This window comes from Sprattus sprattus, assembly GCF_963457725.1.
Source record: "Sprattus sprattus genome assembly, chromosome: 14".
In the NCBI taxonomy this organism is placed as follows: Eukaryota; Metazoa; Chordata; class Actinopteri; order Clupeiformes; family Clupeidae; genus Sprattus; species Sprattus sprattus.
In genome coordinates this window covers 5475659-5494858 of record NC_137912.1, presented here as the reverse complement: position 1 = coordinate 5494858, position 19200 = coordinate 5475659, and the positions used below count along the sequence as shown (strand labels likewise).

The 19200-nt window shown below is 42.9% G+C and overlaps 1 protein-coding gene across 1 annotated transcript in view; it reads right to left on the bottom strand.

Annotated features, from left to right (window-relative positions):
• dpp10 (dipeptidyl peptidase like 10) overlaps positions 1-19200 on the bottom strand; it is a gene marked incomplete at both ends in the record, with an annotated part of 148983 nt that overhangs the window by 47773 nt on the left and 82010 nt on the right. Inside the window, 2 exons of the mRNA XM_080850992.1 lie at positions 12553-12648; positions 17566-17680. Of these exons, the coding sequence (XP_080707118.1) occupies positions 12553-12648; positions 17566-17680 (211 nt within the window). The remainder of the gene's footprint in view (positions 1-12552; positions 12649-17565; positions 17681-19200) is intronic.

The following is a 19200-nucleotide window of genomic DNA, read 5'->3' as shown; positions in this document are numbered from 1 at the left end:
TAGAGGTGGAACACAGCATGTGAAAAATATGAAAGTGCATTTTTTGCACTGGTATTTCCTTCAGGACATGCATATTCTAGTTCTTCTTCAAACCAAAACATTGAAACCAAAGCCCAAAGTGGCACCAGAGAACGATATCAAAAATGAACCGCTTTATCATGGCTCCCCAATGGGTAAAAGCTGATGTGTCGTTCCACCTCTAGAATACCAAGTATCACAAAAATATTTTGCATTTATTGTTTTTGCATGAATGGTAACACTTTAAGCACCCAGACAGATCAATATGCTGGAACTGTGTATTTTGATGCACCCTAGTGCTGGCGCTCTACTCCCTCTATTGCTGTTCCCTCTGCTTAGTTTCTTCTTCTTTCTTCTTCTTCTTTCTTCCTCTTTTTTTCTTCTTCTCTTATTGCATATTTCTCTCTGTGGAAAAAAATCCACCCCTCCCACTCCTGCTGTGTTTCTTACTCTTCGTGCAGTGGTCTATCTGTGTTTGTGTGTGTGTGTGTGAGTGTGTGTGTGAGTGTGTGTGTGTGTGTGTGTGTGTGTGCAGTGGTCTATGTATTTTGATGCACCCTATCCAGGGTTTGAGGAATCTGTAATGATTCTCCCTGCCTGTTTCCTGGTTTTTGAAGAGTACAAGTAGTCCTGGAGGAAGGGCAAAGGAGCACCTGTGATTTTTTTTCTGAGGTTCCTACTGTTGGCTGCAGTCTGTTCCCATCCTGTTTTGTGGCTCCGAAAACAACACTGTGATGGATAAGCACAGGACGGATATGATGACTGCGGTGTGGAACTGGCTCAACAGCTCCTGTGGCAGACCACACTTCCTCTGCTGCTGCAGGAAAGTACATCTTCTGCCAGGGCCTTTGAGTTGATGGAGTGGATGTTGGTCTCCGTCTTTATGTCCTGGGGATTGGTTGTTCCCAGAAAACTTCAAGGTCTCCACGACTGACACAGGACTGTTTGATATCGTTGGTGTGTGTGTGTGTATACGTGGGGGGGGAGTGCTGACGGGTCTCTCGTAAAGTTCAGCATCATCCCCACGGTCTTCAGTGTGTTCACAGTCTCCACTGAGTTTAGCGCTGAGTCGTTTCTGACCGCACCAGAACACCAGCCGTCAATGATGGAGAGAATATATATAGAGAGAATATATATATTTCAACACTCTTTCTCATAGTTACTACGGTGGTTGCTCAACTATGCTTTAGGGAATCGCAGTCCAAGTCTGTCATTGTAAGGCTACCTTTTGTAGCGACGTGAGCACACATTTCTTTTAAAATAAAACCTGTATCCACACATCAAGTATATGAGTACTACGTTTTCAATTATTATTGCAGCCTACATGTTGTCCTCCTGGCCAGCGTTTGTTTTTGTGTTGTTAAACTTAAAACAGGTCAGTCAAATATGAAGACAATTTGGCACTGATCATTAAGCTTTTCTAATAGGCAGAGAGGATGCAGCAGACAGTGAAGGTCCACGGTTGATTTTTCTCGAGGCAACAATTAAAATCCCCTTCTTTGTGTCCCCTAAACCTTGCCATACTGCATACATATAATATATTATAATATTAATATAATTTGTCTATAATTTGCTATTTTGTCTATTTATTTTATCTATTTATTTTATTTCTTATTTGATGATAATGTATATAGATACTTGATTCCTATTCCCACTACCCTGCTGCTTTGGCAATTGAATTTCCCGCACGGGATTAATAAAAGTTTATCCTATCCTATCCTAAATATTGACGGCATGCTGCCTGGTTTCGACCTTGATCTATTCATATGTAGTGGCTGATTTTTTTAATTATCCCAATGCATATCAAAAATCTGCTTGAATAAATCAAAAAAATATAAAGGTTTCTGTTTCACAGTACCTGTCTTTGTAAAATAGTGTTGAGATTCTGCTGTAAACAGACCAAGCTGTTATCTTGCCCAGAGGTTGGTTTCAGTGACAAACCTTTCCTTGGCCTTTTGGCATTGTGTCTTACCTTCTTTAATGACAGCAACACCCCCTCAGTGCCTGGCTTTCATTAAAAGGCAAGGTCATTAGGCAGCAAATGGATATAAGCTATGCTTTAAAAACAGAAAAGAAAGGAAGAAAGAAAGAAAGAAAGAAAGGATTGAATGAAAAAAAAATAACTCAGTGTCCATGCATCTCATTCCGAGCTCAGAGACCTCCGCAACATTGTTCGTCATTAAATAATAATGACAACCGAAGTCATGTGGAAAAGGGAAAAAGAAAAACTAAGCAGGGGATGATTTGACCGGCGGTGTAAGTAGGTCCATCTGTCCGTTGTCGTGGCAACAAAGATAGACTGGGGGGGAGGTGGGGTGGGAGTGGAGAGGGAGGGGGAGGGGGAGGGGGAGGGGAGTTGAAATCAAAATAAATCACCTTGCCCATTACCGAGCGGCAGCTGCAATACATGGACATGCTTCCGGAATGTTCCAGGGGTGCTCATCGAGGACCTGAGCCATATGCAGACTCCCATTCAGGGCACTGCACTGTCCTTCATGTTCCTACCCCTGCGCTAAATGGAGGCTAGAAGAGCTCCTACTACCTCTCCTCTCTCTCCCTATGAGCACACACACACACACACACACACACACACACACACACACACACTAGAAGAGCTCCTACTACCTCTCCTCTCTCTCCCTATGAGCACACACACACACACACACACACACACACACACACACACACACACACTAGAAGAGCTCCTACTTCATTCTGCTGAATGTACCTCTCCTCTCTCTCCCTATGCTGCCCGCCGGCCTCATTATGGATTCCAGGCGTACAGGGCTCTTGAGTTTGGAGGCTACTTGATGAGAAAAGAGATTGCTGGGTCTCATTTTGTCTGGCTCTTTGCAAGACGTAATAACATAGGACCCTGATGTCCTATATACCAGTACCAGGTTCGAGGAGAGCCCTTATAGAAAAGAGATAGAGATAGAAACCTTCATTTATCTCTCTGACCTCTATCCATCTATGTATCTATGTATCTATCTAGTAATATCTATCTTTCTATCTATCTATCTATCTATCTATCTATCTATCTATCTATCTATCTATCAATCTATCAACAGTGTTATGGAATGACCTTAAGCCTTTTGTGTAATGTGAAGCATTAGCAATAAACCTAAAAAGGTGTTTTTAGAAGCATTTCAATTAGTTCAAAACTAGGTTTCAACCGATCAAGGGTATCATTTTTTAAGAAGCGTTTTTTAGAAGCATTTCAATTAGTTCAAATCAAGGTTTTAACCGATCGAAGGCAGAGACGTCTCATAGAGTGTGTGCTGAGATGCAGCGTCGGCAGCAGACGGTTTGTATTTGGACATCAGTGTTTGGAGTACCGCTGCCTTCCTGCATTCACAATGAGATATATGTGCTAGCCTGTTGAGATACCTCTTTCACTGTCTCATTCACACTGTCCCTACATTTGCATCTAATACGCAACACAATAGGATACCAATGGAAGCTGCTTCAGGGACCATATAAATAGCCAAGTGAATATTGCTAGGGAATTACCGAGCGATAAGATCGGCACTATTACTAAGGATCTTTGTCAATAGCTCATGAATAGAATGCACCCTACTGTGAGAACAGCATTGGTGGCGACACGGTGGATAGCGCTGCTGACCTTCGAGCATAAGACCGGGGTTTCATTCCCGTTTTTTTTTTACCCAATTTTTTTTTTTGACCAAATATGATTCCATTGATTATGGTCAGACATTTTAACCCATGGAGGTGCGCTGACAGGGGGGTATTGGGCCTTGGAACCCGAGGTGCCCGCGCAGAGCAGTGCCCTTTTGTTACATTTAGATTACATTTAGTCATTTAGCAGACACTTTTATCCAAAGCGACTTACAAGGATGTATACACATTTTTTTTTTTTACATTCACACTGATGGCACACTGCACATCAGGAGCAACTAGGGGTTCAGTGTCTTGCCCAAGGACGCTTCGACAGGGAATCAAACAAGCAACCTTCTAATCACTAAACGACTTCTCTCCTCCTGTACCACTATCGTCCCTTTTGCCCCAACTCAGCCCCACACTAGGATTCACCACAGTGGGGTAGGAAGCTGTTCTTTTGACCCGCTCCACTGACAAACACCATGTTCCCTAATGCAAACAGAATTGGAATAAACCATATGGAAAGAAACCTATGGAAAAGTCGTCCAGGGCAACAGTAGAACAAACATTCCGGACTGATACTATTGGGTACATTGGGTTCGGAATCTATAAATCCATGGCAATATGGCACTAACTATAGTTTCGGTTCCATATATAGTAATAGTGCCTATATATAACTCGTTAGTAAAGAGACACAGGAATAGCTTAGAGTAGATACAGTGGACGGGAAATATCTCAAATTCCCTTAAACTTTCTGAAGTGGCATAAGAACCTTAATTTCAATTCACATAGGGCCAACTGTGACTACAGCGGATAAAAAACATTTGAACATATTAACATAACATTTAATTTTGGGTTTATTTGCATAAATGTTATTGTCTAGACATCATTAAGTGTTGAACCCACCGCTGAACAATCAATTGAATGCTCATTATATGCCAAAACTGAGGTCATGCCGCAGTTGATGGAGACACGCACTGATTCACAGTGTCTTTAGCTGAATATTCATGAATATGCTTAAAATATGCAAAAGAGTTTGATGGAAACCCAGCTTTTTCCTAGAATTCTTGTTCATATGACCATTAGTCTACCCCAGTGACTATTAAATGTGTGTTTTACCTAATGGATAAACACAATGGTTAAAAATGTCACAGTTTCATAACATCTCTTTTTAGAACTATATTAAATACATTCGTTTTTATATATTTTACTGGAGACTTCTCTAACTGAAATCCATGTGTCGAAGCAGACTGATTCTGATCTTGTAGATAACTGCATGATGTTATTTTCCCTGTCTTTAAGTGCAGTGTCAGATACCACTTATGCGAGCTCTTCTATTAAGTGAACTCTCCACTTTATCTAAACTCTCAGTCACTTTCACAGGCTGCGGTAAAACATGTGCAGGTTCACATATGTCCTCTGTATTTGCAGAAAATAGAAAACCGTCAATCTTACTGTCAGTTGATCTAAACACAGTGTTAGCTCTGATGTGAATCAGTCGTCCTGACCATAGCCCATAATCCACATCAGCTTGGGTTTGACAGTGAGGGTTTGACTAAGGTGTTGGGCTCACCAATAAGTAAGTTAACTTAGCTGTCAGTTTATTTCATTCCACACTGAGCACATCTTACTGACTTTTGCCTTGACTGCCTGGCTGTTACCTGATTGGACAATGACATTCAAAGGCATATCAGACGGTCTAATGGTAGAATCCGACAGAAAAAAAAGAAAAAAAATTACATTTGCATTTAGTCGTTTAGTAGACGCTTTAATCCAAAGCGATTTACAAGGAAATTGAATTTAGTTATCAGGATTTATTTTTCTTTTCCCATAGGCAATGCGTCGCCCCAATCGCCCTTAAGGACGAGCCGCCTCCGTCCCACACCGAGCAGATCTAACTGAAATATCTAGGACAGGCAAACATTACCTGGTTTGCTGGCGAGGTTGCTAACCCCAGCTAACAGCTTGTTATGCCAATTGTAGACCTCAAGTATCAGCATTTGCTTCATGGACTGTATGCAGGGTTGAACAGTGGTCTGGAGCATGAACAACAAAGACATGTTCTAACATCTTGGATCTATTTTTTGTTCACAGCAGTAAGCTTAGGATGGACACTAATGTATTCCCTTTCCCTTCAGTTAGGTTTTTTTTTTATCAGTATAGTAAAGTCTAGTGTTTTTTTTTATTCTTAAAAACTCCCCACCAATCCTGGACGGTTGAAAACCTTGTTTCCTCATCAAAGCCAGTCTTTGCTGAACAGCGCTGCCCTGAACTCAACTGGATGCTGGGAGACCAGGGATTAGAGGACTGTGCTGCTCTGAACTCTACTTGATGCTGGGAGTCCAGGCACAAGAGGGTTGTGCTGCCCTGAACTCAACTGGATGCTGGGAGACCAGGGACTAGAGGGATGTGCTGAGAGACCAGGGACTAGAGGGTTGTGCTGAGAGACCAGGGACTAGAGGACTGTGCTGAGAGACCAGGGACTAGAGGACTGTGCTGAGAGACCAGGGACTAGAGGGTTGTGCTACCCTGAACTCGACTTGATGCTGAGAGACCAGGGACTAGAGGGATGTGCTGAGAGACCAGGGACTAGAGGGATGTGCTGGATGAACACAAGCAGAGCAGATATAAAGCTGCTCTTAGCTGGCAGATGAACAATTCAAAACAGAATGTGTTATTTTTTAGCATGTCTGCGCCAAGAGGTCTGTCTCTGCCCTACTTAGGCCAGCAAAGTGTATAGTCTCCCAATTAGTTTAAGACATAATTATAATGATTATAAGAGCTTTTCTTCTAGAATTAAAACACGCTTTGCACGGTAAAAAAAGAGAAAAAAAAAACAGCTTGCATTTGGTAAACAACTAACTAAATCTGTTTTTATTTCTTTCAGCAACTGTTGGTTCTTTCAATATTACCTCAAAGGTTTGATCAGTAGGTTCCCTGCCTATACTTACGATCCTAACATTTACCATCTGCTGTGCCCCAGGGGACCTATGAATACGGGTTGGGTTATGTCTTGAGACAATATCAATGGCTAATGTCACTATATAAAAGAAAGAACTGAACTAAGAAGTGTCTGCTGGGGAGGCTCTTTTACATCTCAAGGAACAAACTTTTTTTTGCTTTTTGTCCCCCGATCATCAGCAGGGCAAAATAAAAGTCTCTCCACTCCATCTCTCGAGCTTCCTACTTAACCCGTCTCTGAGAGGAGAGACTTTTATCTTGCCCTCCTGATGAACGGTCACCACCACAGGCACATCAGGAGGTCAGGCTATAGAGCAGTGGTTCTTAACCTTATGGAATATTCTACCAGACCACATCAAAACTGCCCCCACCATAGACAGTTTCAAGACAAGACTAAAAACAAACCTATTCTCTTTAGCCTACATGTGAAATTATCTATTTATTACGGATTACTGCTTCTTAGTGCTAATCATAATGTCTCTTACCTGCAATTTATTGATTTTAATGTTTTATTTATTTATTTATTTATTTTCTTTCAATTTTCATTGTGTTTTTTTATTTTTATTTAAGTTTCTTTGACTGTGTTTCAATTTAAATGTTTGTTTCTGTAAAGCACATTGAATTGCATTTAATGTACGAAATGTGCTATATAAATAAATTTGCCTTGCCTTGCCTTGCCTTGCCTTGCCTTGCCTTATTGGAGGTACTGAACCCTGCAAGCTTCATCAGTGCATTCGCCCTACCCTTCGTAATTTGAAAAATAAAATATGATTTCTTCAAAATGTTGGTATGTATAAAAACGCCCCGACATTGCTAGTGTGAACCGGGCTATACTGCGTGTGTCTTGACCCCTGCCGAACCCCTGGAAGTGACTCAACGAACCCCTGGGGTTCGATCGAACCCAAGTTAAGAACCACTGCTTTAGAGGGTAACCCTCAGTCTGCAAACTTGAGCTAATTTGGTGACAGGAAGTTTGTTCTCCCCATAGGCTGGTTTCAGTCATGCACAAGTGTGGCCAATCAGTGTAGGCTTTTGGTTTCTGTGCCCATCAGTCCTGAGGCATTTGCAGCTCAGGTTTTTGTGTGTCATTACTGAGCGCCGTGGAACTAAGATGGAGGCGGCAGAAGTAGCATTGGTGTCCACATTGATTAGATTAGATTAGATTAGATTAGATTCAACTTTATTGTCATTGTACAGAGTACAGGTACTGAGACAACGAAATGCAGTTTAGCATCTAACCAGAAGTGCAAAATAGCAATAAAAGTGCAGAGTATGTGCATATGTAAAGTGGAATAATTGAATAAATATATATACAGTAAGAGTTGGGTATGAAAAAAGAACAGAATTGGGACTAGCAGCAATTGAGGTAGGAAGTGTAGATAGATGTGAAATATATAAATGTGAAATATATTAAGTGCAGGTGTAAGTATTAGTGGTGGTAATAAGTAAAAGAAGTGAATGAGGTATTAGTAATATAATGATTAGTAAGTGGTGTAAGTACGGTTAGTACAGTAAAACAGTAAAACAGCAAAAAGTATTCTAAGTACAGGTAATACAGATAAGAGTTGGGTTACAGTAAAGTGTGATAAAAAAGACATTCTTGTGCAAATGTCCACATTGGTGCAAACACTTACTGAAAGTGTTCACTTTTTTTATCAAATATCTATTGTCAGTGATGAATGTATTTATTTGGACATCGGCCAGTGAAATGAATGGAAAGGGTAATCTGCCACTCTCTTCCGATATCTGCCTAGAGCTCACCAACATCATGCTAAGATGTGCACTAGCCCAACCCATCGCATGATCACTCAGTGTGTGTGTGTGCGCGTGTGTGTGTGTGTGTGTGTGTGTGTGTCGCATGATTTAAATAGAATGTGAGCAGCAACTCGTTACCAGAGCGGCCAGGTGCCAAGCTGCTGCACCGAGATAATACATCACGCTCCGTCCTCTTTGGCTGGGACTAGGGTAACCTGACAGTGGACTGGGATCAATACACCCCCCCCCCCCCCACACACACACACACACACACACCAATCACCTCTCCCCGCGCCGATACAATTCCACCTAATGTCCACCGGGCAGTTAGCGCTGTTCAATCCATTCCCCTCATCAATGATCTCAGACAAAACCATCTGACGGGGAGAAGATGGAAATCTGAGCTGGACACCAGAGACGCCATGCTACAATTATTCATCATTATCCTAGTGGTCGGCCCAGATGTTCAGGCTGTCTTGCAGGGAAGAAAGGGATGGTGTGTGTGTGTGTGTGTGTGTGTGTGTGTGTGTGTGTGTGTGTGTGTGTGTGTGTGTGTGTGTGTGCGGGTGTGTGTATGTGTGTGTCTGTGTGTGTGGGTGTGTGTGGGTGTGTGGGTGGGTGTGGGTGTGTGTGTGTGTGTGTGTGTGTGTGTGTGCGGGTGTGTGTATGTGTGTGCGAGGGTGGATGGAGGAATAGCTGGTGTGAGAACCACGGCTTGATCTATCAGCGCGCAGAGAAGCTGACGGGGAGCCGATACGTGTTAACGCTTTCCATCAAAGAGGCAGCATGAGAGCCAGCATCAGGCCACAATTGACATATTGAAAAGCCACGGGCGGCTGAAAACTGTGTCTTTGTTTACAGGTCTTGGATGATATAAAGCTCTCCGCGTGCCCAGTTCTTTTAACCCTCACAATGTCTCTGCATTTCTCTGCCTTTATACTCTCTCTCTGTCTCTGCCTTTCTACTCTCTCTCTGTCTCTGCCTTTCTACTCTCTCTCTGTCTCTGCCTTTCTACTCTCTCTCTGTCTCTGCCTTTCTACTCTCTCTCTGTCTCTGCCTTTCTACTCTCTCTCTGTCTCTGCCTTTATACTCTCTCTCTGTCTCTGCCTTTCTACTCTCTCTCTGTCTCTGCCTTTCTACTCTCTCTCTGTCTCTGCCTTTCTACTCTCTCTCTGTCTCTGCCTTTCTTTGCATTCTGTCTCTTTCTCCACTTTCCTCTTATCCCTCACTCAATGGCTCTCTCACTTTGTGATTCTCTCTGTTTCTCTCTCTTTGTGATTATTCTTCTCTCTGTCTCGCTCTCACTTTGTCATTCTTCTTCTCTCTCTCTCTCTCTCACACTTTGTAATTCTTCTCTCTCTTTCTCTCTCTCTCTCTTCCTTTGTCATTCTTCTTCTCTCTCTCTCTCTCTCACACTTTGTAATTCTTCTCTCTCTTTCTCTCTCTCTCTCTTACTTTGTCATTCTTCTTCTCTCTCTCTCACTCTCACACTTTGTAATTCTTCTCTCTCTTTCTCTCTCTCTCTCTTCCTTTGTCATTCTTCTTCTCTCTCTCTCTCTCTCTCACACTTTGTAATTCTTCTCTCTCTTTCTCTCTCTCTCTCTTCCTTTGTCATTCTTCTTCTCTCTCTCTCTCTCTCACACTTTGTAATTCTTCTCTCTCTTTCTCTCTCTCTCTCTTCCTTTGTCATTCTTCTTCTCTCTCACACACACACACTTTGTAATTATTCTCTCTCTCTCTCTTACTTTGAAATGTTTTCTTCTCTCTGTCTCTCTCTCATTTTGTAATTCTCTCTGTCTCTCTCTCTCTTTCTCTCTCCCCCTCTCCCTCTGTCTAGCGCTCTGGTTTCTCAGCTCTTTAATTACTCTCCCTTCTTGTGGCCATTTGTGAAGCTGTGGTGGCTAAAGGGCATGTTCAAGTGGAGCCACAGACCCACATCCAGCCTCAGGGGGTGGATCACTTGGAGAGAATAATTCAGGGGGCAAAGCAATACCTCACTTTCACTTTCACTTTCAATAGGAATCATTCAGTCTGCCCCAAATAATAAAGGTTTCAAACGATCTACCCCGCCGACTAGTCCTCCCCTCCCCCATCTTCAAATCTCTTTTAGCCAAACATAACATGGTCGGATTTTTGAGGAGAAAACCCAAGACACGCCCTTCAGAACGCTGGCTATGTTTCAGCTATTTGAACAGACAAGAGCAGAAGACAAGATCAGATGAGACAGGGAGCCCAAAGCTGTAAGAGAGACTGCAACTCTCTACAGAGCCACTGCGGTTTTCACCGCCTTGTTCTCAGTTTATTGTTTTTCCATAACTTGAGCCAACGTATGTAATGAAGTGACAGTTAATTTGATGCATCTAATTCCTTCAAAGACTCAGGTCTAATCTCTCTATGTGTGTGTGTGTGTGTGTGTGTGTGTGTGTATGTGTGTGTGTGTGTGTGTGTGTGTGTGTGTGTGTGTGTGTGTGTGTGTGTGTGTGTGTGTGTGTGTGTGTCTGTGACTTCAGCGCCTCATTCTTGTTATGTATCATAGTATTATGTTCCTCGCGGGCAACCGTAGTAAAAGAAAGCATTGCATCAGGGGAAATGTATGTACACTGTGTTGTATGCAAGCGAGTGAAGTCAAGACACAATGAATGAACTCTGACTCTGCATGGTCTTATTCTGGATTAATACTATCATTACCAAGACACAACAATTCTGAAATACTCAGCATTAAGAATCATCCAGCATCAGCTAAAATGGGTTGGGCGTGTGGTAAAGATGGCCCCAAATCGGTGGGCTCGCAGAGTGCTGTATGTCCAGTGACGCTCTGCTGGAGGGCAGAGGAATCGCTACAAGAACCAGTTGAAGACCACGTGAGGGAAGTTTAAAATCAGACCCGAGGACCTAGAGGATGTTGCTGCTGACCCTAACACCTGGCAGCAGCTGTGCCTGGATGAGAACCATATGCTGGAGGAGCAAAGGCACAGCAAAGAAGGCTCAGAAGGAACACACCCATGGCTGCCGCTACCACTACCACCACACATACATGTATGTACCAGTCAAATGTTTGGACACACCTTCTCGTTTTTTGAGAAGTTTTTTCTATACTTTTATTATTTTCTACATGGTAGATAACACTTTTTTTGTTTAGTACATCATTCCATATGTGTTCTTTCGTAGTTGAAATGTCTTCAGCATTAATCTACAATGTAGAAAATAATAAAACTAAAGAAAAAAAACGTCTCAAAAAAATTAAAGGTGTGTCCAAACTTTTGACAGGTACTGTACATGCCCCACCTTCGATAGGACCTGTGGGACCAGGATGGGTCTATTCAGCCTTCAAAGAACTCACCGATAAAAGACAGAGGTAAACGTCAACATTGGATACGTTGGACAACCACAAACAAGCAACTGTGTGTATGTGTGCTTGTGTGCTTGTGTGTGTGTGTGTGTGTGTGTGTGTGTGTGTGTGTGTGTTGGGAGGGATGAACTATTTGGTCAGACAGATAAACGCAGGGGAGGGGAGGCAAATGCAGGACAAAGGTCAGAGGTCATACAGAGAACTAAATAAAGTGAGGGGAATAAGAGACACTAGGAAGTGAAAGGGAGGGAGGAGTTGGTGTTAGACAGAGGCGTATTATTGGCTGGTGATGTAAAGTCTCCAGAAATTGCCATGGCTACAGTGAGGAGGTCTTTAAGCAAGTTCTCAAAGCTACTCCTGAGAAGGCTTGAACTCTGGATCCAGACATTTTTAAATCTATACTTCATATTTAACTTCTTCTTGCCAGATAAAGTTGAGCTCTGACATAGGGAAAATGTAATTTAGCATTAGCAATAAGCCCGCTAAGGACAAAAGTACGAAGAAAACTGTTATACGTAATAAATTACAGAGAGCACATGATACCGCTGGCAACAATATGTCCTCACTGAATATCACTATCACAGCTTTTTTAGACAGTAAAACTACCCCTCTTTTCTCCCGTTAAATACAGTCAGCCTTTCTGACCCCTCTTTCTTTTCGATTACTGCCAAAGCTTCTCTGAAGAGGTGCCACCGTCAGCCATAAGCTGATATTGAATTTATCATGATTCTCACCCATTAAGGCCTTGTGATATGGGCATAAGTAGCAGAAGTGATGTACTGAAATGTGGTGCGATTGAAAGGCATTAGTGGAAGATGAATGAAAATAAGTATCATAGAGTCGCTCACCGCTGATCCATTTTGCCTCAGGGTCATTGACGGTGAACTCCGGCTTGAAAAGATCCTCCACTGTCAGCCTGGAGTTGCTGCCTCCCGAGGTGTCCGCTGCGAGAGATGAGAGACATATTTATAGCTTAAAAGGACACATTTCAGAGTACTTAATTACCAGAAGAGCTTGGTTGGTGCAATTATTAATCAAAATCCTCCAAAATTGCTTAGAAGTGGAACTGCATACACTCATAAAATATGGGCTTCATTTGTAGTTTATCTTCAGAGGTCTACTGCAGCATGTTTGACTTTCCTGTAGTTACTAACGTGTCGGATAACTTAACCTGATAACTAGCTGAAATGGGTCTGTTTGACTCGACAGAGGTAATGTATACATTTCTCCTTCGTCGCCTTCTCACTCCATAGTGAACATGTTCTCCCTATGTGTATGTGATTTATGTATGTATGTTTGTGAGTTTAGTGTATAAGCTACTGGATGGCCTAAATTTCCCTCGGGATTAATAAAGTATCCATCTATCTATCTATCTATCTATCTATCTATCTATCTATCTATCTATCTATCTATCTATCTATCTATCTATCTATCTATCTATCTATCTATCTATCTATCCATCCATCTAGTGGAGCATGGGCCATCGATAACACGTTGGCATCGGACTCGATTTTGCGCCAGCTTTTCCAAAGACCTCATGTCCCTTCGACCTCAACTCCGCCTCCACTCCTCTTCTCCATGTGTGCCTGGGTCATCCATGTGTGCATGTTTTAGAAACTCTAATCTGGGTTGATGTAGACACTACTTATCACCTAGTCATCTTTTAACCTTATCAATGTTATCTTATCAATGCCAGTGCATCCTGACCAGTCCAGTTTATCATCTAGCTGCAGTCCGAGGTACTTGTGGGTCCTGACCACCTTCACATCGACCCCCTCAATGGCAACCGGTTGCAGATGGGGCATGGGCCTCTGAAAGTCCACCACCATCCCTTTGGTCTTGGAGGTCGTCAGCTCAAGGTGGTTCGATTGCCGCCATGTGTGTGTGTATGTGTGTGTATGTGTGTGTGTGTGTGTGTGTGTGTGTGTGTGTTTGATAACATCTCCTGTCCACTCCTAACACGCCTCACAAGCAGTGTGTGTGTGTGTGTGTGTGTGTGTGTGTGTGTGTGTGTGTGTGTGTGTGTGTGATAACGTCTCCTGTCCACTCCTAACACGCCCCCACAATCACAGTCAGCTGGGAATTGCATGTGACTCAGAGTTGTCAGTAATGTAAAGGGGTGAGCCAGACAGGAGAGCACAGTCTCCTGTGGGGCGCCAGCGCTACTGACCACAGTCTCAGAGGAGCTCCAGCGCTACTGACCACAGTCTCCTGTGGGGCGCCAGCGCTACTGACCACAGTCTCAGAGGAGCACTGCCTCATCCTGGCATAATGTGGTCTCTGTGCAGTAGCAGTCTACAGTGTAGCCCGCGACCCAGGTCACCAGGTGTGAGCACCTACAGAAAGACAGCTTATCTCTCAGTAGAAGGGGCTGGATGGTACTAAAGGCGCTGGAGAAATCAAAGAACATGATCCTCAAGCACCTTTGTCCAGGTGAGAGTTAGATCTGTGGAGCAGAAAGAGGATGGCATCTCTTACATCCACCTTCTCCTGGTACGCAAACTGCAGTGGCTTGAGTGCATGGCGGACCTGGGATCTAAGGAGACGGAGCAGCAGCCGCTCCAAGATCCTCATTATAACGTGATGTCACTGCAACTGGCCCATTGTTATGTGACGTCAAGGCAACTGGCCCATTGTTACGTGACGTCAAGGCAACTGGCCCATTGTTACGTGACATCAAGGCAACTGGCCTGAAGTCAGTCAGAACACTGGGGAGTTAACAACGGAGATGTTGAATTTGGGGATGTAATGATAATACATTTCATTGTCAGACCTCATGGCAAGTGTTGTAACAAACGTTATCCTAAAGGGACTCATAAAAGGTTACCATGCCAGTGAATATGTGCTGAATTTTAGCTCAGGACAACTGGGTTTTTGGGACCTGAAAACACATCTACATTTACATTTAGTAATTTAGCAGACGCTTTTATCCAAAGCGACTTACAAGGATGTATACACATTGCATTGTATACACATTACATTGTTTTACACTGATGGCACACTGCACATCAGGAGTTCAGTGTCTTGCTCAAGGACGCTTCGACAGGGAACAGGCAACCTTCTGATTACTAAACGACTTCTCTACCTCCTGTACCACTGATTTCAAAGGTTCAGAGTCCAGACTTGAAAAGGCAAGCCTTACGTGGCCCCAAATTTATCCAATCACCTTTCCTTCTTTGCGGCTGAGCTGCCGGTCCAAATTGTGCTCAGTGGCAATGAAAAGAAAATCTATTTTTGATTGCCATCCACATCACGGTTGTCAGACAATTTGTTTTATTTCTACGAGGACATAATGAATCAGAAACATCAGTGGCAAAAGCTGGGTTTGTTTGATATGAAGTGCCACTCAATACTTGCAACAAATGCTTGCAAAAGATGCGCTTCACTTAGGAAATTGTGTTCACGCAAACCTTGCTTTGCTGATGATGAAAAAGGAAACAATTTATATAAATGATCTTGTCTCCTCTGAACAACAGGGATAGAGCTGCTCTGATTTTCTATGGCAAGTGCCAATGCCCCTGGATGGTCACGGACCACTGACCCCTAATGGTACTAACCAGTGGTCAGTACAAACTGCAGGAGGCACTAACCAGTTAGTAACCCGTGGTCAGTGCAAGGTGCACGAGGCACTAACCAGTTAATAACCAGTCCCTGGAGCTCCCCCTAGTGGTACTAACCAGTGGTAAGTATGAGATACCAGTGCTCACAAGATTGACCAGTGTGACCTACAATCCAATGTGCAATATATACATGCATATGGATTCTGTGCATGCATTTCACACATATTCCTATGAAGCACATCTTATCCCTTTGGAAGCTATTTTTTGTAAGACTTCTATTATAATGTTATTATGGGTGCTAAATGACATAAGTAACAAGGCCTGCTTCAATCTTTAAGAAGGTCTCTCTCCTCAAACAGCCCCAGAACAGTCCCTCTAAAGCAGGGGTGTCAAACTCAAATTACTCGGGGACCGATAAGCGTCCAGTGGGGTCAGTGGGGAGCCCCATTTTTTTGATCTGTCGGCTTGCCTATCAGAATACTGTAGGTACCACTTTTGAGCGTGGCAGATTTACCATGTGTGATCAGTGATACAACTAAATCCTGTGACGACAAACATTTGCATTTAGTCATTTAGCAGACGCTTTTATCCAAAGCGACTTACAAGGATGTAAAAATTTTACATTTACACTGATGGCACACTGCAATTAGGAGTTCAGTGTCTTGCTCAACGCTTCGACAGGGAACCGAACTAGCAACCTTCTGATTCCTAAACGCCTTCTCTACCTTCTGTACCACTGTGAGCCCCATATGGAGCAGCAGGGATATTGGTTACTGCTTTCGCGCTGCTGGTGTGAGCTCCCTGAGGCCTTAAGGAAATGTGTTTCCTTCCCATCTTTCAATTAATAAAATGAAAAGATCTTCCTTTTCAGCATGAAAAGTGATCTTGCTATAATATTCACTGACATTGTAACCTTTTCCTCTCTTACTTTTATGAGACCTTTTAGGATAACATTTATAACAGCACTTGCCTTGAGGTCTGACAATGAAATGTATTATCATTTCATCCCCGTTTCATCATACCCTTCCTTGCTGAAATATGACCACAACGGTTGTATTATATTTTCACTTTTTTTCTGAAACAATATTAACGTTTCCCTTCAGCCTTTACTTCTCTTCACAGCATTATTTCATGTCTGAAGTGAACAAGGACTGCACTTAACATCTAAGCCGCGACTTCAAAAACTCATATTATCCACAACAGCGTGCCCTTGATCAATGAAACAACCAAAAAACGATTCATTCGCAGCAGTTTTTTTTTCTTTTCTTAATTTATAAAAAGATCCAAAATAAGGGAGAGTGTGCCAAAGGATGGTGTGACGAAACAAAACGCTGTTTTCCACACATGGACAACGCAAGTGTCTGTTCTGAGGTGGCGCGTATTGATTTTCCACTAAATTGCATTTCTAGGAGGACTGTCTGTAACAGTGCCTGAGTCTCGATCAGCGCTATCATTCATCAGTAGGTTATGCTGAAGTGATCGCTGGACACAGCAGACGAGGTTGAATCACATACTCAGCGTCAATCCCGTAAAAGAAACACATAAACGTCCACATACAAGTCCATACACGGAGGATATCCCACAGATAATAATAATAATAATAATAATAATAATACATTTTATTTATATGGCGCCTTTCAAGAGACCCAAGGTCGCCAGATAGCATATAGTGCAGGAAATATATGTTTTAGAGTACCTGCACCCCCCATAGTGTGATTTGGACTTGTAAAGCTATGCCTTTGTCCCCTTTTAGGAGGGAAAACTAAGCAAAATAAAATAAAATAAAACTATATTTATACGGCGCATTTCACACCAGGAGATTACCCAATGTGCCGGTACAATGCAGCGCTTGTACTCCCTAGAGCGCTGACCTCATGACCTTTGCCATTCTAAGGCCATGCTCTCTTCACTTCAGCTACAGCAGCACACTATCAGTGAGTGTGTGTGTGTGTGTGTGTGTGTGTGTGTGTGGGTGTGTGTGTGGGGGGGGGTGTATCCCATCTTCAGTATGCTGTTGTGTTCTTGCAGTAAGCACACCTGTTTTGTTCGACTCCAGATGTTGGGCTGGGCAAAGTGAGATGCCTGCCTCCATGTTTTCTTTCTCTCTCTCTCTCTCTCTCTCTCTCTCTCTCTCTCTCTCTCTCTCTCTCTCTCTCTCTCTCTCTCTCTCTCTCTTCCTCTCTCTCTTTACCTATCTATCTATCCGTCTCCCTATAAATGGCAAGTGTGTGTGTGTGTGTGTGTGTGTGTGTGTGTGTGTGTGTGTGTGTGTGTAAGAAATGCCCTTGGTGGCGGTCTCACGTGGTGTTAGGACGATGACAGACATGGTGATGAGGGAGCACACCACCAGGATGACCAGCAGAGCGATGGCGATGCCCTTCCAATTCCTCTGGGGGGGACTGAGATTATTCAGGTCCTAAACACACACACACACACGCACACGCACGCGCACACGCACACGCACACGCACACGCACACGCACACGCACACGTACACACACACACACACACACACACACACACACACACACACACAGACACAGACACAGACACAGACACAGACACACACAGACACACAGACACACAGACACACACACACACACACACACACACACACACACACACAAAGAGAGAGAGAGGGAGAGAGAGAAAGAGAGAGATAGATTGGTTAATGACCATGAACCACAAATCCATGTGAAAACACTGATCAACATAACACATCACCTAAATACATACACGAAACCTTCAAATGCAAGCTGCTCATGCCTGCTTACAGTCATTCTATTCAACTCAATGGCACGCACACACACACACACACAAACACACACACACACACGCATGCACACAAACACACACACGTACACGCACACACACAGTAATTAAATTAAACTCAATGGCACCCTTATGAAAAAAACTCCTTTCTTTATCAACCTCTGATGTTCTGTCTTTTCTCTCTTTAGCTCTCTCCCTATAAGATAGTGCAGAGTTGCATGTCTGGGGTATAAACGAAAAATGATGGCTCTGTTTGTCGACTGATTCACTGGACGCCAGCGAACACAGTTCAGTTGAGTTCAGCATGCAGTCATAAATCAGGAGCTGGTGCTGAGATATGGAGTCCAATAAGAGGCTAAACTGACCTTGACTGCGTTTAGGTCACAAGATCTCTCATGGGACTCCTGCCAAAAACAGAACCCCCTGTCTGACGCCTAATGTAAAGCACTGCCCCCGTTAGAGACTTCCTTAAATATGACCATGCTAAATACAAGAACACGTGCACTAAGATCCAAAATCTTCAATATTTATTCAAATGTTCTAATATTCATCTTAATTTTCTCTGGAACCATGCAACAAATGTTAATGTGTCGGATGCTTAATGAAGAAACACACTCCATTAATTCCTATGTTAATATGTCTCTCTGTGGTCGCCGATCGTTAAATGATCCCTAGATCAGTTCACCAACACTTAACATTCCCTTAAACATTACACAAGAAAAACAGGGCTTCTCTTTCATAGTGTTGGAAGCCATGATTATCATATCGGAGGAAACAGAACCCATATTCACTTTTTCACTCCACACAATTACCATAACGTACAGTATGTCTGATCCTGCATGCTCGGCTGTTGCCCAAAATCTATGGGTATTGCAAACGTGTCCTATGCCCTATACACATATGGTCACAACTTGATTAGCATACTACTTACACGCGGATATAAACAGTCCTTAAAATGCTTGAGAATATGCTTTAATTAATCTTAATCTTCCCTGAAGCAATGTAATGTGCAGTAAGGGACCCATAATATGGTGTTGGTTTTCGCTTAATCTGTTAGTATATTGTGCCAACCTTTTAATCATACCCAAATCCAAGCACAGATTGCTCGTTATTCCCTTATAAATTCCCTGATATGCGCTGCATGTATGTCTCAGAGTATTACCAT